General features: G+C 34.2%; 1 protein-coding gene across 2 annotated transcripts in view; it reads right to left on the bottom strand.

Moving 5' to 3' along the window:
* Hn (phenylalanine hydroxylase) overlaps nt 1–23,608 on the bottom strand; it is a 62,372-nt gene that overhangs the window by 31,558 nt on the left and 7,206 nt on the right. Inside the window, exon 1 of one of the 2 annotated variants that reach the window (XM_085825695.1) lies at nt 2,946–3,102. The exons of the other annotated variant lie outside the window; for it this stretch is intronic. Within the exon in view, the coding sequence (XP_085681821.1) occupies nt 2,946–3,005 (60 nt within the window). The 5' untranslated portion in view covers nt 3,006–3,102. Of the gene's footprint in view, nt 1–2,945; nt 3,103–23,608 lie in introns of those variants that run through there. 2 annotated transcript variants of the gene reach the window in all.

The raw sequence follows: 23,608 nt of genomic DNA, 5'->3' as shown, positions 1-23,608 counted from the left end.
CGTTGCAAAGAAAAAAAAAAAAACATTTTTATCTACAACGCGCGAGACTGTGTATCGGAAATTCTAAAGGTACGCTCATTTTAAAATTATTTTGCAATATTGCTCTTGAATTGAATTTTATGGTTTAAGTGCGAAAAACATGATATTTAATAAATAAAGGCAACACACAAAATGTTAAAAAAAAAAAAAAAGTTCCTTTGGATGTAATTTAAAATCTAAAACCTTTCGGTTTTTTTTTTTTTTTTTTTTTAATTGCGGTGGGGGGGGAACGTTTATTTATTTACTTTTCTATTTGCTGTTTCTGGTATACTTTTAGAAATTTAGCCGAGAAACGAAATCACATTTAGATTTTGTCTCATAGTTATTATTTTGAATATGTTCACTAAAGACGCATAAAATAAAAACAAACACTACGTAATATTTACGTAGGCTTGTTTAAAGCACGCTCAAGGTGACTGAATAGTTCTTGTTGATTTTAGTCCATCTGTTTGTCTAGTCGATAAATAACGCATTTTGTTGCGTACATTTCTGACGTACATAAAGATTAAATGTCAAGGATCTGATATTAATATTTACGATGTGAGAATCCTCCTTAAACACTTCGAATGTAAATACCTGTTTATTAATATTTAAATTAAGTTATGTTTATTAATAATTTAATATATATTTATTAACTATTTGATATATGCTTATTAATAATTAAAATGCTTCTAATTTCTGAAACTCGAAGGGAAATAATTCCTTTTTAATAAAATCTAGAGGGGAAATACTTATAATTAGAAGCGAGTGGTATAACTTAAATGCTAACTCTAATCTAAAGTTGTAGAGACATTAGGTATTTTTGAAGCAGGAGATATGAAAAATGAGCAATGCCTTCGCAGGGACTCGAACCACGGACCTCTCGAATACGCGTCGAGCGTGCTGACCGCTACACCACGAAGGCATGCTAAGAAGGGAGAAATACCTTATAAAGTGTGCAAGCATCTTAATTGCTCGGGGGTAGTTTCGGATTTTACTGAAATATCCCACGTCAGGCTGTAGCCCATGGGATATTTTAATTTTGCTGATCCTCTCATGACTTATCTTGGGTAGAGTTTACTTATCCCACTCTTGTTTAGACATTCATACATTTAAAATTCGTATATAAAAATACACATGCAAATACAAAGAATTGTTTTTCTCCATAAGGCACAATAATTAACTTTGTTTTGGTAAAATTCTGAAGAGACTTCATCACTTACGAGAAACTTCTAAATGCAATTGAAAACTGTTCTAGGCTATACTCCATGTATGAAAATGTTTTTAAGTATTAAAATACAGCCTTGTATCCCATGGGGTATAGTCTCAGATTCTATACACATTCCCCGTTTCTGCAAATAGTCGAAATGAATTTTGTTAGTTATGGTGTATTTTTGCGAAACCTACTTAGAAGCACTATTAGTAGTATAATAAGAATACTTTCTGAGATGGTTGCATTAAAGCACTCAAGCAATTTACAGAAAGAAGAATGCGTGAAAGAATTTTTAGTCGACCAAAGCCAGGTGGTGACGAATTATAGGCCACCAGATTTTTAATTTTGTAAAGCTTATTTTAGTTTCTCGAGCGAGAAACGTGAAAAATCAAATGTGCCCTCGCTGGGATTCAAATTCTTCTAGTTTCTAGTTGGACGTGCTATCACTTACACAACGAGAGCCCACCTAGAGAAACGTGATAATTCCTTATAATGCTTTTATTTCTAGAGAAAAGGAAAAAACTGGAAGAAATCCAGTAGCTCTCCTAAATAAACCTCTAAATTATATAAAACGAATTAAAACAACTAGATCATAATGTAGCAAATAAGAGGGTAGATTTAATTTATGAAGTTAAAACTGTTTCAGAAAAGAAGTGGTTAACCAAAAGACAAAATCAAGTAACAAAATTTCATTGGATAAACGTAGTAGTAAGTATTTTTGCAGTAATTAAACAAAATTTATAATATATTTCTTAATATTTTCCCTGTTTACATAATATTTTCCCTATTTACATAAAAGATCTGCTTTCTGTTTTTTAAAATATTATTTACTTGCAATATCTAAATATTTATTACTACATTTGGCTACCATTGTTAATTGCTTATCTTTTAATTTAATGAATATTTATGTGTTATTTTAATTCATAATTGTATTAAAAATACGGAAGTAACAAATCGATAACTGCTAGCTCACAAGGTCTGCTCCATCCACTATAGCGTCATCTTTAGCAGTCTAGGACGCCAGCTAAGTGTATTTATATACAAGCGACATCTGAATTTCGAGTTGAATTATTAATATGTTTAATTTACATAGGGTGATATCTGCACTGATCGCCTAAACCACCGAAAATGTTGAAGCCAAATGTTCCGTTCCAAACTTATTAAACGCTTAATTGCACATACGTTTCGGAAACTGCAAAGTACACATAGCAATATTAATGGGGGGTTATTGAAAAATAACGCAATGCATTTTTAAAAATAAGTTCTCTACTTATGTTTTTAAATATTACTGTTACATTTTACATAATATATTTGATGCATTATATTACTTATTTTCAATTGACTCAATTTCATATGACGGATCAGAAAGCCTGCTTTTCTGATATCCTGTTGTAAATTATTTTTAGTTAAAGTAAGAAGCATGCTTTGACTTTGATTCAGAAAATTTTCTAATCTAAAATACAAATGACTATTTCAACTGACTTCATTCCTATCAAACACGCAGAAAAAATAATAAACTGAATATTTAGTTGTCTTACTCTCCTGATTGCTTTCAGTACAATAAATTCGTAATTATGTATGCTAAACAGTTTTTTTATTTCTTAACAAATTTTTAAATAGGCATTTAATAAAACATTCCTAGGGCACCTGATGAAAAACATGCATATCCATTACTCTCCTTCCATACCAAAAGCGGAAGTTTGCAAAAACAAACCTGTATCTTCCATCTCTTCGTCGTCTTAAATTCTTCTTTCCACGGCTTTAGAACTTCCATTTTTTCATTTGCTACACATTTTCATTCCTCTTGTTTATATACTACATACTGAGTTCATAATCACCGTTAGTTGCGTCATAGCCGGCAGTTCGTTCGACCTCAAACTTCAAGGCGACAGACAACTAAACCCGACTTAATCTGGAAATGCAGGTGCATCGAAAATAAATAAAAGCATATTCAAATTTCAGTGCTTTCTGCTTTTTTGCTTTTTTTTTTTTTTTTTTTTTTTTTTTTTTTTTAAGTCTTTCCATTTTCCATTCTTATTGTCTGAAGTGAGGCAATTTAAAAAGAGAATGAATAAAATATATATACGTTGATATTTTTTAACTCACTTTCGTATAACACCCTATGCACATTTTATAAGCATCATGTTTCTTTATCGAACTTTTTTTTTTAATTTTTAAAGAACTGTACTTTTGTTCTCCATAATTTACAGATTTCAGGGTTATAGTCATAGTGCTTACATTGCTGTTAATAAAAGTATTCGAAACGACTTGGCTTCAGATTGAAAGTCCGAAGGTCACTGGAATTACTGTCAATGAAATAAAGATGGGGCATATTATACCAAACGAGGAAAATAAGGAAGTGTCGAAAGAGTCTTACATTATCTATCAATTGTGTGCAATAAAGAAAATGACACGAAAACAGCTGATTTAAAAGGTTTACTACGTCTTATACCACTTTCCATGAAATAAATTTCAACTAAATTAATTTTTGGCAATGCGCACCTTCTTGAACTTTGTTATCCATTTTTTCATTTCTTAGTTTGGACTGCTATCGTAATCAGGCCAGGACTCAGCATTTTCAGCGCTCTAGGCGAGGAGTACAATTGACACCACGTGTAAATTAAACATATCAATAATGCAAAGCAAAATACTTCTTTATTAAGTAATCGTTTACTAGATCAATTTATAGAGTGCCTTTTGAAAAATCTGCACACTATAGTGTGTTTCTTTAAAATAGGAATTTTAAGGTCGTAACGACCCTTGCCTCATTTGCAATCGTAATGTCTGTCGTCTTTATCGCACAGAGAGAAGGAGATTTTAACAAATTGGAGAATTCGATCATCTTTTGTAGCAATCGTTACCATGCTTGCGAAATAAGTTGAAATGGAAGAAATGACTTGAAGCGCCTAAAGTAGGGGTGGCCAACCTTTTGGGAAGAGTGCCACTATCTGAAAAAAAAAGTTATACGTGCCGCTTCCAACTTTTCCAATACATTAAAAAATATGAAAAGGTGAAAAAGTGTTATTTATAAGCCGATTCTAGGATTTTTACGCAAACAGAACATTTTTTATACAATTCTGTGAAGCGGATGTTAAAAAAATAATACAATAAATAGAAAAAACGTACAAACTAGGGTTTTATTGTCATTAAACATATTTAAAATGCAAAATTTGAAAAAAATTAAATTCCAAATAAATATTGAACAGCCGGTTCTTAATTATTGTGGTTTTTGAATGCGTAGTTTTTTACCAAGCCATTTGTATTAGTATTAATTCTTGAAGATGCTAACAAAATTAAGTGTTTTAGGTGCATGTCAGTTAATTTTGAATAATATTTTCATTTTACTATGTTCATAACAAAAAACATTTGTTCACTAATAGATGTTGATTCAAACCTAAAACAATAGTGTGACGGACTTTCGCTACAGTAAAATAAACCTAAACTGAAGATACAAATAATTGTATTTATTCCAATATATTTATGATGGAATTGATACAGCGCGTCAAAGAAAGAACCCTCGTCCCGGTAGAAGCCTTTCGAAGTTGGATATTCGGGCCTTGGAGAACCCTCAGTGGCGGCGCAGACCCCACAGTTCCTGCCCGGCTTTATACACAGCCTCGGCAAGTACGAAAATGTTGAACTTAATATGATGCTTAATACATCTTTGTTTTCGGGCACCACTCCCTCGGCATCGAATACATTCCGTTTTGGTGCCTTGCCTTACTCCGTCAGTTCCCGTCACTGGGACTCTGAGAACCAAACCCCCATCGAGAAGGTCGAGAAAATCTAACCATATATAGCTCCACCACAGCCAGAGGAACAAACACGACAGTACCAGTAAGGTCCCTGCCAAGCCTGAACCAACCTAAGTATAATATTAGGGTTCTAGTCCTGTGAAGACTGATTATATACCTCCGTGGTTGAGACTGCCTAGGTACAGATCCTAACCAGTATTTCCCAGGCGTTCGCCTGAGTCAATTCCCCGGGGGGACGGAATTGATACAAATGATATTACTATTTTTCCGGATCTTTTAATTTTTTCAATAAGTTTTTGCGTGCCACTGTTAAAACTCCACCGTGCCACACTGTGGCACGCGTGCTGGAGGTTGGCCATTCCTGCCCTAAAATAACAGGCTACAGACGGTTGATATGTCACCTATCCTTGAAAAAAGTCCTGGTTATATATAATACTGCGTGTTTTGATTTTTCTTTCACGGGCAAGATGTAAAGACATAGTTCACAGAATTTTTAACTTTTTCTGAATTTCTCTTAAAATAAAATTCTGTCATCGAGTAAATAATCGAAAGAGGAGTAACATGTTAACAATGTGCGGTTAAATTTATGCCTTTTGAGTAAACATAAATATTACAAAAAAAAAATTTAAAAGCATTTGCAATAATAGAATATTTCATAAAAGGAGAAATTATTCAAAATTTGTGCATGTATGAAGGTATTAGACTCAAATTTATTGTATATCTACAGGAGTCAAAATTCATTAATGGAAAAAAATTTCAACTCAAATTTAATTATAAAACTGTGTTTAAAATTCCTATACTATACCCACCGCTTATTAAAATTACTTCCTTTCTAGACGTATTTCGGGTTATTAAGCACCTGAGTTTAACAAGCGGTGATTTAAGTATTGGAAACCATGATATCGGTTTTAAACTTTAAAAACAAATAAATTAATAACTAACATTTAATTTATTAATGAACCTTAACGTAATACTTAAAAGTTAATACTAAAATTAAACTATTTACGAGATTTTTACATTCATTTTAAAAATTTTCATAAAAACACTTTTATAATTATGTTTCTGACGAAATTTTGCCTCTTACAACTAACTGTTCCATCTGTGTTTTAATCAGCATCCTTCTGATCAAGAATTTTTCTTAAAATTCGAAGTGCTATTCTAGATTTGATTAATGATAGCATATCATCACTTTTTTTTGTACCACATTTGCTATCAGTTTCTGCAGTCCTTTATACACGTTGTCTCAATAGTGTTATAAATATTTGTGAATATTAGTCTTTTGCAAAATATAGAGATAAGCGGAATTCTTAAAAACTGGAGATTAACCAACAGAAAATACATTACAGTATTTTTTCCGTGTTTTTTCCACGGATAGGAAACATAGGTATTTCTTCTCACTAAATTTATCTCTAAACAGCCAACCACTTACAAAGATAGAAAATCTAGTTTATTTAAGACTAACTGTGGAAGCAGAAATAAGTCTTACTGAACATATCAGAAAATGTGCTAATAAGTCATTCTCAAGACTGAAAATTCTGAAAAGTGTATGTGACAATGATTGAGGAGCAAATACTAAGACTTTAGAAACTAACTATACCAATCTTGGCAAGGCCCATCATGAAATATAAAACACCAGTCTGGTTCCATGCTTCATAATCTGCATTAGAAAAGCACGATAACGTATGAGCAAGAGCAGCAAAGATAATTATCGCAGCAGTCTCATCCTCGAATAATCTGAAATCACAGCAAGAATGTAGCCTGAAGACTTTAAAAAAACTGAAGAAAATTTAATGTTATCAAGTTCATTAACAAGAATAAAAGCCGTAAAGAAGATCACATTAGCAAAAAAACCCTTTCAGATGTGGATCAGAAAAACAAGGCTTAGATCTTCCACCTTTCAGTACGATCAAGAGATAACACAGCAAATCAACCTGGAACATTACAAATATACCGTTATATAGGAGCCAATTTTACCCTCTTTGCTACCTCAAAATGCTGCAATTGCTATTAATCTTCTTGAACAATGCTGCAAAAAAAGAGCCATCTATCAAAATCGAAGCTAAAGAAATCAGGACCATAGAATCGTGCTCAGAGAATGCCTGTGTTTGCGTTTTCACAGATGGATCTTTAGATGAGACTCTAACGGCGGAGCTGGAATAAACTTTATTTTCCCAGACGGCAGCATAAAACAACATAGAACTGGAACAGTAAAAATTGTTTCAAATTACACCTGTGATCTCCTTGCTATACAAGCGACTCTAAACTTCTATATCCAGTTCGAGAATCCCGAGAAGGCCAGGACAATAATAATCTTCAATGACTCCAGGGCTGTCCTTCAGGCAATTCAGTAACGTGTCTTAAGACAGACTCATGAAATACGTGATGATACGTGACCACATCAATCAACTAAACATTATAATGCAATGGATACCAGCCTTCGTCAGCACTGACAGCAATGAAGCTGCGGATGCCCTGGCCAAAGAAGCGAGAAAAACTAAAGGAAGAATTTCATCAACCCACCTCGCTTATTGACATAAACTCTGTTGCTAAATCAAAACTAAGAAATCCGACCATCAGACAGAAATTTCAGCTATGAGAACTCAACACCAACAGAGTTATTTCCAAAACCTTGACAAGACTTCGAACTGACCATTTCAGATGAATGAACATTTTCCACACAAAACAAGAACCTACACTGTCTGCAGAAATTACCGTGGAATTGAACTTGGGCCATACCACTTCTTCCCCTGTTACGCCATCTTGGCTGCAATGCAGCAAATTAATTAGTTCTCCCAGAAAGGCCTCTATGAAGAAAATTGCCGCAAGATAGTTAAGGCGGTCTGCACCGCCTATGATACCATCTAACTGACTTCATGGACAGGACAACAAACAAATAAAGATTTCTTTCTGTTTATCTGGACATCATTATTTAAAGAAACATTAACGATAATGCACCTCGCAACAACATTGATGTGAATTGATACCTATATTAAAAACGAATCCACATAATGCCCCTCACTGTTATTTGAAATGCTAGCCATAGTTTGCAATTCCTTTGAGGCGTCTTCTACCTAAAGGCCACATTTTCGAAAACAGCATTTCGACATGTTGCAGGTTATGCACACAAAACATTTAAGCATGATTAATGCATTTCTTGCTTTTTCTTCAATCTACAGTTACTATTTCCTTTCCATTCAAAGACTATTAATGTACGGTAATGCTCAGAAGCATTTTATGAACTTTTTATTATGACTTTGAGAGAGCATACAGCATCTGTTTCAAAAAGACGACTTTAAACGTGGAAACCTTAGAGGATGGCATGTAGGAGTTGCATTTCCATCTCCTCTCAGCTGCTATTCTAGAAAGAACACTCATTTATATATATCTCTATAGAACTGTTTTCGTTAACCTTAAGCTATGGAAATTCTGCGCCTCTGAAGATCATTGCCGACAAAGAAATCTTAAAACATTATTTTACAGGTACAAAGACAGGGTTTGTAAAATTTCGGTCACCCACGATATAACCACAATCGACAATATGTTAAGTGGATGAACAAGTTCACAATACGTATATTAAAATGGTTTTGAACCATAAAGCCACAGTCCACAATACGTTAAATGAGAGAACTACGCCGGAGCTGAGTAATAAACTACAACTTTTCTATTGAATAATATTTATTTGTTTTGGTTCCAGGAAATTTGAATTCAGAAGCAGTTGAGTTTACTAACTGGCGAGTTTAATAAGCGACGGGTACTCTATACGCCATTTGACCTTTAAACATCTCAGAGTCATCATCAAAGATTTGGAAATATCAGCATTATCACTAAACATTGGCCTTGATGAAGTTGTTACTTCGGCACTCACTAACTTTCTATTATAGTTTAAGTCTTAAAATTCGAGGTTACAGATATTTTATGGAAAACTCTATTTACAATCTCTTTTTAAATTTCCTGCTTCCACAGACTTATATTTTGACTTGTTAATATTTTAACTGCATATCTGTTACTATAGACGTACTTGGCTGCAGTCTTGAAGAAAATTTTCATATGGATGTATTCCTTAAGTTGGCGAAATAAAAATACTGTGAGATTTAATTGTAGTTGTGCCCGTGTTATAAATCTGGGCTTCGTTTTGTATAGAAGCTGAACACCTTCTGCTTTAATGTTAAGGTTACTAGGACACAACCGATTGTCGGACGGTATGAAGAGCTCACGCATTTTGAGACCTCTACCACAATAGACAATGAGCTCTGAATGTTATTCCTTTATGATCTGCCGCAATGAAAATTGTTCACATTGTCATTTTCAGAAGTCAAACAACAAAAATCAGCGTTATATTAAAAAAATTTTCACAGGACTAGTTTCGATGGTTTTACCGAACCATCATCTTCAGCTGCAAAACCGCAAATGAACAAGATAGGAAATAATGTTTAGATAAGATAAGAAAGCCTGGACAAGAATAAGCAAGTGGCGCCATCTGTTGGCGAAACCAGAACTAAAACATAATTTCTCTAAAAGCCGAAGGCAAATTTGGATTGGAATTAGGATCGTTAACTAGAACAGAAAGATTTTTATTAATGTGAAATGCCTCTAGAAAATCCAGTTCTCCAATGGAAGATGTTTTTTGAATAATTTTGGCAGCAGAAAAATTGAAAGTGTGATTTTCGGACCAACAATGCTGAGCAACAGAAGACTTCTGTGTTTCCTTTTTTCTAACATATGCCTCATGTTCTTTGACGCGAAATTTTAAGGCTCTCTTAGTTTGGCCAATGTAAATTAAACCACACTGGCAAGGAATCCTATAAATACCCCAGGAATTCATATCCGGAATGGGGTCCTTGAGTATAGAAGTTGGAATTTTACTGATGGGAGAGTAAACAACCCGAAAGTTAAATTTCTGCAAAATATGTATAACTTTATAGCTAATTGATGGAAAGAAGGGAATGACAACAGAATTTTTATAATCTCCTAAAATAAGAGTGTGGCTTTTAGTGTGTTGAGATGAGAATTTTTTAACTGCTTGATTAATAATGTTGGGTGAAAAGCCCCTGTCAATAGCTATTGCTTTTAAATAATTTAGTTCTTCATCAAGGGCTAGTTTGGAGGAGCAAACTTGAAGAGCACGGAAAACATAGGAATAAAATGAAGCTAACTTTTGTTTAGTCGGATGACATGATTTAAAGTGTGGTGGAAGGCAAACCGATGAAGGTTTACGGTAAACTGTAGTACTGAAGTTGGATGTGTTACGTGTGACCAGAATGTCGAGAAACGGAAGAGAATTGCAAGTCTCAAGTTCAAAAGTGAACTGAATAGCAGGATCAATAGAATTCATTGTTGAAAGAACTTTATTTAAATCATCTTTATTACCTTCAAACAGGGTAAAAGTATCGTCTACGTAGCGGAACCATGCCGGGAAGTTTAAAGTTTCAAACAATTTTGATTCATAATAATGCATGTAGATATCAGCCAGGATGGGACTGAGGGGGCTTCCCATGGCTAATCCCTCAGTTTGCTTGTAATATTTATTTTGGAAAACAAAATGTGTTTGTTTCAAACAGAGTTGAGTGAGAGAAATTAGCTCATCAATTTCGATGCAAGAGAAATGAAATTCGCGAAGTCTGGTTTCTAGACATCTTAATGCACCCTCCACTGGGACATTGGTGAATAATGATTTTACATCAAAAGAAACCATGAGTAAATTACGAGGAGAAATGTTTTTAACTTTTTTTACAAACTCTATTGAATTTTTTATGGTGTAAATGTTATTGTCTAATAGAGTGGGAAATCTAGAAACTAAATATTTAGCTAATGGATACGAGGCAGTACCTAAATTTGATACAATAGGGCGGAAAGGAATACCACTTTTATGAATTTTGGGAAGAGCATATAATCTGGCACAATTCACAACAGATGGGATAAGTGAATGTTTTAAGTTGCTTGAAATGATTTGCGAAGATTTGATCGCAGTTTTTATTTTGGATAAGTCCGAAGGTGAAGGATCTTTAGGGATAGGATTATATGGTCCTTCGTTTAAGAGTTTAGTGACAACATCGATGTAAGTGTTCTTATCCATGACGACTATCTGGCCACCTTTGTCGGCCTTTGAAATGACAATATCCGGGTTAGAATGAATCTCGCGCATTGTAGCTCTTTCTCTCGCAGTTAGATTTGGTTTCAAAGGTTTATTATTGAATTTCACATTATGAGCGATAAGATGCCTAATCATTTCTTTCTGTGAATCTGAAACTTTACTGAACTTGAAAGCTTTTTCGATAGGAGCCAAAATCTTTGGAATCGAGGGTTTACAGGTTTGTGAGAAGTTAAAATTATATTTTAGAATTCTCTCTTGTTCTTCTGAAAGACTAACATTAGAAATATTAACTAGTGGCTTGATGTTTACAATGGGAAGATTTTTTGAACTACTTGAACTGGAAGACTGTAAAAGAAGTTTTTCGAATTTAACTGCAAGGGTGTTTTTATGACGGTTAACTGCATTCTCCGTTCTAGGCCAAGACTTTTGTTTAAGGGCAGTGAATTTTGGATATGTTTTAGCGAGTTCCAGATGAAGCTTATAGAGTTCATGTTCAATTTTGGACAATTGTTGACGTGTATCCCTTATCACGGACCGAAGTAAGGCAAGTTTGCAATTTAACAGAATTCTTGAAACGCGACTCGAAGGTTTTTGATTAGATTTGATTTGAATAAAATTGGGGATCAATTTTTTACATTTACATTTAAGTCAAGATGATTCAGGAATTTTTGCCGTTTCAGGCGTAATTTAGTGAAACGATTAACAGATAAGAACACTTACATCGATGTTGTCACTAAACTCTTAAACGAAGGACCATATAATCCTATCCCTAAAGATCCTTCACCTTCGGACTTATCCAAAATAAAAACTGCGATCAAATCTTCGCAAATCATTTCAAGCAACTTAAAACATTCACTTATCCCATCTGTTGTGAATTGTGCCAAATTATATGCTCTTCCCAAAATTCATAAAAGTGGTATTCCTTTCCGCCCTATTGTATCAAATTTAGGTACTGCCTCGTATCCATTAGCTAAATATTTAGTTTTTAGATTTTCCACTCTATTAGACAATAACATTTACACCATAAAAAATTCAATAGAGTTTGTAAAAAAAGTTAAAAACTTTTCTCCTCGTAATTTACTCATGGTTTCTTTTGATGTAAAATCATTATTCACCAATGTCCCAGTGGAGGGTGCATTAAGATGTCTAGAAACCAGACTTCGCGAATTTCATTTCTCTTGCATCGAAATTGATGAGCTAATTTCTCTCACTCAACTCTGTTTGAAACAAACACATTTTGTTTTCCAAAAAAAATATTACAAGCAAACTGAGGGATTAGCCATGGGAAGCCCCCGCAGTCCCATCCTGGCTGACATCTACATGCATTATTATGAATCAAAATTGTTTGAAACTTTAAAATTCCCGGCATGGTTCCGCTACGTAGACGATACTTTTACCCTGTTTGAAGGCAATAAAGATGATTTGAATAAAGTTCTTTCAACAATGAATTCTATTGATCCTGCTATTCAGTTAACTTTTGAACTTGAGACTTGCAATTCTCTTCCGTTTCTCGACATTCTGGTCACACGTAACATATCCAACTTCAGTACTACAGTTTACCGTAAACCTTCATCGGTTTGCCTTCCACCACACTTTAAATCATGTCATCCGACTAAACAAAAGTTAGCTTCATTTTATTCCTATGTTTTCCGTGCTCTTCAAGTTTGCTCCTCCAAACTAGCCCTTGATGAAGAACTAAATTATTTAAAAGCAATAGCTATTGACAGGGGCTTTTCACCCAACATTATTAATCAAGCAGTTAAAAAATTATCATCTCAACACACTAAAAGCCACACTCTTATTTTAGGAGATTATAAAAATTGTGTTGTCATTCCCTTCTTTCCATCAGTTAGCTATAAAGTCGCACATATTTTGCAGAAATTTAACTTTCGGGTTGTTTACTCTCCCATCAATAAAATTCCAACTTCTATACTCAAGGACCCCATTCCGGATATGAATTCCTGGGGTATTTATAGGATTCCTTGCCAGTGTGGTTTAATTTACATTGGCCAAACTAAGAGAGCCTTAAAATTTCGCGTCAAAGAACATGAGGCATATGTTAGAAAAAAAGGAAACACAGAAGTCTTCTGTTGCTCAGCATTGTTAATCCGAAAATCACACTTTCAATTTTTCTGCTGCCAAAATTATTCAAAAAACATCTTCCATTGGAGAACTGGATTTTCTAGAGGCATTTCACATTCATAAAAATCTTTCTGTTCTAGTTAACGATCCTAATTCCAATCCAAATTTGCCTTCGGCTTTTAGAGAAATTATGTTTTAGTTCTGGTTTCGCCAACAGATGGCGCCACTTGCTTATTCTTGTCCAGGCTTTCTTATCTTATCTAAACATTATTTCCTATCTTGTTCATTTGCGGTTTTGCAGCTGAAGATGATGGTTCGGTAAAACCATCGAAACTAGTCCTGTGAAAATTTTTTAAATATAACGCTGATTTTTGTTGTTTGACTTCTGAATTAGTATTTATTCGGCGTGTTATTGTGTCTTTATTGTCATTTTGGTTAAAAGCAAATACTAGGATATTCTGCGCTACGGATTTCTATACTGTTTGAATGGTAATGAGTTTCAGAGAAAAAGGCTTTTGTGCTCGTAGGTAATCCTTCTCAAAAGTGGTATCATATTTATTCAGTATCAAATTTCTGGATAAGTTTCAGCCTGAAAGTAGCTCTAAAGACAACATGGGCAGTCTCATCTAACACAAAGACAATTGCGGTTACCAGGAAGGCTGTGACGATATCACATTAATTTAATTTAAGAGGGAAATTCCGTAAATATTTATCAGATGATATGCAAGCAGCTTAGACACTGTATCAGATTTTTTTGGTGACTAATTGTGGAATCGTTAGGTTTTTAGAAATATGAAACATTTGCAATGTCCCTCCCAGAATTCGTACTCTAGACCTTCAATTGCCAACCGAATGTGCTTTCCAGTTGCAACACAAAGTCACGGGAAAGGAAGGAGAAAATACATATCTTACCTATGTTTTCTTTCCAACATTGCCTGTAAACTTTGTAACTGTGAAACTAAATGCCTGATTGATAGCGCAATGTAAAATTGAACAGTCATTTGGAAGTATATACGGTGTGATTTTTCATATCACAGTATTTAGACTGGCAAAATTACCTGATATGTCACAAATTTCTATATGGATTTTGTTGTCATTACTGATGTTGTTGTTACAGAATATGAAGCATTGATTTAGAATGATGAATAAATACCCAACTCAAGATGACTTCTGCGTATTCTTTATAGTTTCCTGGACGATCTCTCAAAACCTGCAAAGAATCTGCATAGCAAGATCTTTCCTTCTGTAAACCATTATTATTATTATGACATCTTAACCGCTCGCTTATTCACACGCATAGTCTCGAAAATGTATCTAAGACCTTTAGCCAAATATACTGAACAATTCATACGTTTGAATAAGACGTTCAAACGGGAAGTGGTTAGTGACACTGACTGCCATACCGAAGGGCCTGGGTTAGAATCCTGGCGAAGACGTGGATGTAATTTTTTTCGTCTCTTCATAGGAGGCAACGGTGGCCCATCTATTAAGGTGCCTCCATAATAAACCGTCCACCGCCTCCGACCTTAGTAATAGCCAACTTCTATAAATGGTTAGAGCCCACCACTGGAAGAAACTTACATTTATTTGAAAAATAAAATTCGTATCAAGAATACATTTGAATATTCATGCCATTCTTCCCAGCCATTTTCAAGTTAGAAAAGTGTGCACTCCATGGAATAACCCATACCTTAACCAAGGAGCGGATCTTTTAATGGCATCGCACAACGCTCAAGAAATTTTTAAATGAAATATCTCTCTATGTCAGAATCTATACCAACAGACAATAAGACCTTACTTTTGTTTGCTGCTATTCTCAGTAAACAAAAGTACAAAGTAAAGTCTAGGTATTTGAAAACACGCGCATATCTATGCGAAAACCAAGCTCTGCGTATAACAGAATTGCGGTGCCTTCTTCTATGTTTTATGAAGTGAAAACCTTACCGTACTGAAAACACAAAAAACAGTGACAGCGAACTCTTATACCAAGAAGTGTTTGACCAGAGACGTTCAAGTTCTCGAAACCATTCATCTCAAAGAAACGTAAGCATGTGATTTCACCACCATTATAATACTCTGTTATACCCCGTTATTTTATAACTGCGTTATTTATACTATTGCCGTTATTTTAACCCCGTTATTTTATACTATTGCAGAGCATCCCAAATTATCCACCGATTTTGTAAGTACTAGGTCTGCAGATGAGAAATTATCTTCCCACCCGTCCAAATCTTTCCTCTTGATGCCCACCAGCGGCAGAGCGGTAAAGTCGCTAAACGCTGGTAATTCGGTCCGAGGTTCGAATTCCGCGAACGGGCTGGCTGCATGGGCATTTTCGTGGTTTTCCCATGTGTAAAGTGTATACGAGCCAGTTTCCCTTAGAAAGTCCTCCACGAAGGCATCCCTCCTCTTAGGCAGATGGCCCTAGTGTGCTTTGTCATAATTAAATACACCGTACTTTTCCTCAAAGGAGAGTAGGCTAAAATAAGGGCATTTCCTAGAAGAGGATCTTCAAATGATGAGCGCATTCAGCCTTCTTGAGGAAACTTGTAAGATTTAGCTTAACGGGTTGTTCCTAAGTGTATAGAAGTGTAGTATGGTCGAAAGTGTTTTGAAAAATCATGAAAATTTAAGTCATGTTGTTTCTTAGCCAAATTGTGTGTACAGATTTTAAATTTTTCGCAGCAGATGTAAGAAATGCTTATTTCAGCAAAAGAAAATATGTCTTCACAATGCAATTTAATGCTCCTTCTGACTAATTTTCAGCTATTCTAATTTTCGGTGTGTGTTGCCGAATATAATTACCGCTTTAATTACTGACATACAATGTGCATTTATTTTAGAGCAGAAGACATTTAGTAGAATACTTGAATAGTTGAAGAAGAGACATCTATACCATCTCTCGAAATATACCTCAAAGTGATTATTTCAGAACAAGTCTTATTTGAGAAACTACTAAAAACTTTACTGTCTCAGCACTATACGATTTAGTTATCTTCTGCTTAATTTTGAGCATATGCATCAAGGACATCATTGGAATTCCTAATACGAAATGTTCAGTTCTTACTAACTAGAATACATTAGTCTGTTAAAGTAAAAACATTATAGCATCTTCTGAAGGTACCATTTTTAAAGTTGAATTTTGTCTAACTTGATATGTTTTTGTTAGATCTATCATCAAACTGATAGATAAGTTTGATAAAATTGATTTCAGATGATAGGCTAAAACTTTATCTACCAGAAGATATCCTTTTGCAATTTCTTTAATGCAGATGACAGCTAAGTTCTGTTTATCTGCTATAGAAATTCTTTTCTCCGAAAGTGCATGTGCGTGCGAAGGAAATCTGGTATTTTTCTCTAATCTTTACAGCACGAGGTGTTTATCTTGAAAACTCATTTCATATCTCGCGCTTCTGTTCACTCACCTTAAGAAAAAGAAAAAAAAATTGTTTCTGATCTCAGAGTTAATTTTTATCTTCTTTTCATTTGATTACAGACATAACAGCTTTTCACGGTAGTAACACTTTCTATGACTATACAGCTTAATCTCAAAAGTTGATACAGTTTCTTTTATGTTTTTGAAGTAGTAATTCCGCAATTTCGAGTTTAGTGAAACGTATGCCATCATGTACTTCCAATTAAATTCAGTGCATGTGATTCTGAAGTTTTTCAATTGCCTAATTAAAATTTCTTTTCGAAAGGCAATCATCTGTCATTCTGTTAGAAACGTACTTTTCTGCAGTTTACCTATGAACTCCGTAGTAGTTTAATTAATTATCAAACTGTAAAATTAATTATAACTGATGCTTCAAAATATATGAAGGGTGATTCAAAACTGGAGAACATTTCTAGGAGGGGTAGAGTACATCTAGATGACTCGGAATCTCATAGTAATGCCAAATCGAAAATGCAATCCTAAGCGAAATGGGGGGTGGGGGATATTATAGGCTATCGCAAGAAAACCGTCGGCAGCCCCGCAGAGATGTTAGGATGGAAAATACGAATTCATCTTGTTCGCAAACTGGCATTTAAAGACCGTAACAATAAATCCTGACTTTCCTGATGAAGGTCTGCGACATTTCTAACAAGGCGTAAGGCATGGAATCTCGGATGTTTTAAAATGTACTGGGCGTTTTGCAATGGGGCATCTTAAGTGGCTATAGAAGCCTTCCGACGGATGCCCAGCGCATTTCAAAGCGTTCCAGATTCCATGTGGTCCCCACGTTACGAAACTTCATTGTCAAAAAAAGTTATGCCTTTTTTTATAATGAAATATAAAATTGATCTTTAAATATTAATTTGCGATCACGATGTATTCGTATTTTCCATCCTGATACATTTTTGGGTGGCTGTCGATGGTTTCCCTGTGACAACCCTTAACAGCCCCTCTATCTCATTAGGATTGTGTTTCCGACCCTGCATTGCTATAGGATTCCGAGTCGTCTCAGTGTACCAACCCCTCCTAGAAGTTTGTTCCTCTAGTTTTGAAATACCCTATACGTATTACAGCATAAATTTAAGAATTTAAATGTTGAAATTTCCTTTTTGCTTTTTCGGTAAAAATTCATTAGTTAATTTTAAAATACAAAATGTAGAGGTAAAAACATTCCTCAGCTCTTCTTGAGCTTGCAAATCATTACGTGAACATACATTTAGAACTGTTAAAGATTGAAAAACATATGGCTGAGATGGTATCATCATGCGAAGATTTGTAAGTGCTTTGTTTTTCACCACGACGTTTTAAAATTGCGAAATTTTTTTGAACCTGTTCATTTTCTACGACGATGTTTTATAGCTACAATTTAATCTCCTTGCTTTTCTTTTCTCGCACGTTTTTTTCCTTCATTTATTTTTCTCGCGACGTTTTCCTCTTCCATGGTCACGATGTTTTGGCCTCTAACCTTTCTTTTTACAGAATGGTGCGACGCATATAAGCATTGTGTGCCGCGCCATGAGTATAGGAAAAAATTCGTACTTGTGATTGGACATACTTTCCGATGACATCATTTTCTTTCGGCGTACTGACGTTAGGCGGGATTCATACGGTTTTGTTTTCGTTGAATGACACGCATGAGTTAAACGGATGTCTGAAAATTATGGCTTATTTTCTTTGAAATGAAAAAATTTATCCGCAGCGTTCTGCAGATGGCTTCCTGTTTTATGAAATAATGAAATTATAAAATCTTTCAAAGACGCTGTTAATACCAGAAGAAATCTTAAACGTTTAGATTATATAAATAGCTGTGTTCGTGAATTTAGTTCAAAAACTAAAACGCGACGATCTCGGTACAATTTATTAAAGCACTGTGTGCCAGTTGGTATGTTGTCATTATTGCATTCTGTTCCTTTCAAATATTTCCTCTGCAAATGTTATATTATTTCCATGTTAACAGCCATGTCATTTCTAAACTTCTGTTGTTTAAAATGAAAGAAAAAAAGCGCATTCAGTATTGTCCCTGAATTTGATGTATGTATATAAGAAAAGAAACTTCCTTCTCTGATAAACACTAATTTTATGTAAAGGCAAATCCTCCTATAATTCGTTATAATCGCGTTTTGCTTTTGAAAACATGTTAAATAGGCCCCCAAACGATGCTGCACAAATGACCCTAGACTGCGTCAAATGAATTCTTTTTACATTCAAAGTTTTCCTTCCACCAAATGTGCAATTCTGTTGCAATAGCTTTAAAAGCTCTTTTAAGATTTAAGACTTAATTTTTTGACTTGAAATTTAAAAATCAAAATTATAAAACGTTCTCTAAATGAAAGTAGAAAATGTCCTGAATTAAAATCTCTTTATTACAATGACTGGTAACATTTTTATGTCTGTTTATGATTTGATGACTGCCAGTTGAAATAACTGTCTTTCAAGGCTAACAGCTTTCCTTTAATTTTGTATCTGTTCTCCATTTCGCAACATTAACGTGAAGCGTTTACAAAAGTTTCTGTAGAAAAGAGCTCATGACACATATAGAGTATAAGTCATTATTTACGGCTCATGGAATCTCATGGAATTCTTGAATGAATCAGTCATAAATAATAACTGATTCATTCAAGAATTCCCCGAGGTTGTGTTAAGATGATAAATTTGAAAATGCATTTCAGTCTGCTTGAAAAAAATTATTTTTAGTTTCCAATTACTAGAATACATTATGCGGCTTGTAACAGGCTAACACTAGCATTTTAAAAAGAACTTTATTTAAGATATAAATAAAATTTTCATTTGCCATTTATCGCATGACCCATACCATTTTTACCTTAATATTTAACATGAATGTCACTTTCTGTTTCATTCCCAAAAGCACGTATACTTTTAAAGTCTTGCATTATAAACTCTTTTGAGTGCTCTTTATTTACGGCTTATGGAATCTCATGGAATTCTTGAATGAATCAGTCATAAATAATAACTGATTCATTCAAGAATTCCCCGAGGTTGTGTTAAGATGATAAATTTGAAAATGCATTTCAGTCTGCTTGAAAAAAATTATTTTTAGTTTCCAATTACTAGAATACATTATGCGGTTTGTAACAGGCTAACACTAGCATTTTAAAAAGAACTTTATTTAAGATATAAATAAAATTTTCATTTGCCATTTATCGCATGACCCATACCATTTTTACCTTAATATTTAACATGAATGTCACTTTCTGTTTCATTCCCAAAAGCACGTATACTTTTAAAGTCTTGCATTATAAACTCTTTTGAGTGCTCTTTATTTACGGCTCATGGAATCTCATGGAATTCTTGAATGAATCAGTCATAAATAATAACTGATTCATTCAAGAATTCCCCGAGGTTGTGTTAAGATGATAAATTTGAAAATGCATTTCAGTCTGCTTGAAAAAAATTATTTTTAGTTTCCAATTACTAGAATACATTATGCGGTTTGTAACAGGCTAACACTAGCATTTTAAAAAGAACTTTATTTAAGATATAAATAAAATTTTCATTTGCCATTTATCGCATGACCCATACCATTTTTACCTTAATATTTAACATGAATGTCACTTTCTGTTTCATTCCCAAAAGCACGTATACTTTTAAAGACTTGCATTATAAACTCTTTTGAGTGCTCTTTATTTACGGCTCATGGAATCTCATGGAATTCTTGAATGAATCAGTCATAAATAATAACTGATTCATTCAAGAATTCCCCGAGGTTGTGTTAAGATGATAAATTTGAAAATGCATTTCAGTCTGCTTGAAAAAAATTATTTTTAGTTTCCAATTACTAGAATACATTATGCGGTTTGTAACAGGCTAACACTAGCATTTTAAAAAGAACTTTATTTAAGATATAAATAAAATTTTCATTTGCCATTTATCGCATGACCCATACCATTTTTACCTTAATATTTAACATGAATGTCACTTTCTGTTTCATTCCCAAAAGCATGTATACTTTTAAAGACTTGCATTATAAACTCTTTTGAGTGCTCTTCTTTTGAATGAAATTCAAAGCTTCAGAGATGCTTTCTTTAAATATTTAGCCTATCTTTTAATCATATAATTCGACCTACTTGGCATCTTTCCCAGCGAATGTTTTTTTATTTTTATTCTCAGTAAAAGAAAGCTGCAGTAATGGCCTAAAAGTCTATGAAAACATATATGGGCACTGACTATTGTGAAGGCTACAGATTTTTTAGTTTACGAAAACCAACTTTATAGTCCAGAAGATTTTCCACAGACTTAACGTTTGAAAAAAAAAAAAAAAAAAAAAAAAAAGGGGGAATCTCATGTGGCAACCTTCTTTATCGACAGGTATCGATATGATAACTACTATTTTTCATAATGTTGTAAAAAACCTGGAGTCTGTTAGTCAAACATAAATTTTATTATACATTCCCAGTAATAATTTATTTCCTGTCCGTTAAGAAGAAATGGCAAGAAGTTTGGGATATTTGTGAACATGGCAGATATATTTTGATGAAAATCGCAAAATTTCGATATCGCAGTTAAGATACGTAGGTAAGTTGAAAAATAAGTTTCCCCTGTCGACTGTGTTCAGAGTTGTGTATGAAAGTCAAAAAATAGAATGAGACATTAAAGATATGACATACCTTTATTTTTCCACATAGGTACCAAGTACATTGAGACATTTGTCATATCGCTTGATAAGCTTCAAAAAGCCCTCCAGGAAAAAATCAGGGTTTTGCATATGGAAGAAGCGTTGAACGGCTTGTTTCACTTCAGTATTGCTTCCAAAGCGCCTTTCTCCGAGATTTTTCTTCAAAGCCGGAAACAGATGGAAGTCGCTTGGTGCGAGATCAGAACTGTATGGCGGATGGTGTAGGCGCTTTCAACCAAGAGTTGCAATATGGTTTTGCGTTGCCGTCGCCGAATGTGGTCTGGCATTGTCATCCAACAGCAGAACGCCAGATGTGAGAAGGCCAGGCCGCTTTTTCCGAATCGCCTTTTTCAATTTCGACAGGGTGTCACAGTAGCGCGTAGCATTGATGGTTCCAACCTCCAAAAAGTCCAGCAACAAAACTCCTTGGGCGTCCCAGAAAACTGTGAGGAGCACTTTACCTGCAGAGGGAGTTGTCTTGAACTTCTTTCGGACAGGTGATGACGGATGTTTCCACTCTATAGATGCGGCCTTCGATTCTGGCGTAAAATGGTGGACCCACGTTTCATCCCCCGTCACAATCCGAAACAGAAAGTCATTGCCATCTTCATGGTAATGCACGAGATGTTCCAAGCTGACCCCCATTTCCAGGCTGACCCCCTGTTTCCGGCTTTGAAGAAAAATCTCGGGGGAAGGCGCTTTGGAAGCAATACTGAAGTGAAACAAGCCGTTTAACGCTTCTTCCATATGCAAAGCCCTGATTTTTTCCTGGAGGGCTTTTTGAAGCTTATCAAACGATATGACAAATATCTCAACGTACTCGTACGAGAATAATAAAATAAAGGTATCTCATATTTTTAATGTCTCATTCTATTTTTTGACTTTCATACACAACTCTGACCACAGTCGACAGGGAAAACTTATTTTTCAACTTACCTTACATAATAGCACATGATAACTAACCTTAATTAATATCGATCACTGTGTCTTTAGAGCCATATAATCCCCAAGCTATTTAAATTTTAAATAGTTAATGTTTTTTTATTTTATTTATTTATTTATTGAGTTTCGTGTTTTAAGATTATTCTTAAGACAAAAATATCTTATTCATGATTTCTAAAATCGTGAATCCATTTTCTGCTCTTGGAGAAGATTTTTGCCAAGCAAATAAAATTGAAAACATGGTAGTTAGCATACTGAATGAATCTTTTAAAGTATCATTTATACATATTTAAATATTTGCTGTATATCAGCCCACACTTAGTGACTTGCTTATGGACATAAGGCATAAAGACATTTTACTGTTATAGATTTTGTGAACCGATGAATATTCGATTTAATGGACAATATTATATATGATCTTATTGAATATTAACATAACGTTGAACTTATTAAATAATTATTAATTATATGCATGATCTTATTGAATTTTAAATAAAATTTATTTATAAGTTTATTAAATTTTGAATTAAATCTTATTGATCTTATAAGGTAGTTCTCCAGCCTTCTTGGCATGCCTTCGTGGTTTGGTGGTCTGCACATTCAGCGAGTAATTGAGAGGCCCATGGTTCAATTCTCGGCGAAGACGTTGCATATTTTTCATTTTGCCTTCATTTCCAACAACAACAAAAAAAAAAAAAAAAAAAAAAAAAAAAACCTAATGTCTCTACAGTGGCGCCTGAACTAAAAGGATGTCGGTTGATGATTCTCCTCACCCAGGATTTGGCGATTGGGTCTCCTAAAAACCCCATTGCCCTTTAAAAGGGGAAGTATATAAGGTATTTCTCCCGCCTTCTTGGCATGCCTTTGGGGTGTGGTGGTTTGCACACTCAGCGCGTAATTGAGAGGTCCATGGTTCGATTCTCGGCGAAGACACTGCATATTTTTCATCTTGCCTGCTTCCAAAAAAAGTACCTAATGTCTCTACAGTCTTACTGAATTTTATATCTAATCAAATTTTTATTTTTATTATTTTGTGAACTTTATGAGCTCTATATACTTTAGGACTATTATTTTCTGTTTTAATTAATTATTCTTCCTTCATATATATTCATATATATCATATTCGTTCCTTCATATATTCAAAACTTATTGCATTGCAATTAGACTAATGCAAAAATGTTATGTACTTTCATAAAAAATCCCAGTTAATGATAGTTCAGTTTAGTTCAGTCATCAACTGAACTGAACTATTCAAATCATAAACAACATTATTATATTTTCAAAGACATATTTAGGATGCTTCCCGGTTGAAAATGATTCATTGATGTGTGCCATCATTTTATTTATTCTTTCACTTTCATAACTGTAATGGCGTTAGACGACTTTGTAAGTAGAATTTTTTAAAGACACTTTTTGTAGTAGAGGTAGTATAGCATTA

The sequence above is a fragment of the Stegodyphus dumicola genome, chromosome 10, assembly GCF_044657685.1.
Source record: "Stegodyphus dumicola isolate Sdum_Otavi_A_Nest chromosome 10, ASM4465768v1".
NCBI lineage: Eukaryota > Metazoa > Arthropoda > Arachnida > Araneae > Eresidae > Stegodyphus > Stegodyphus dumicola.
The sequence above is the reverse complement of the archived record's forward strand: the minus strand, read 5'-3'. Positions and strand labels throughout refer to the sequence as shown.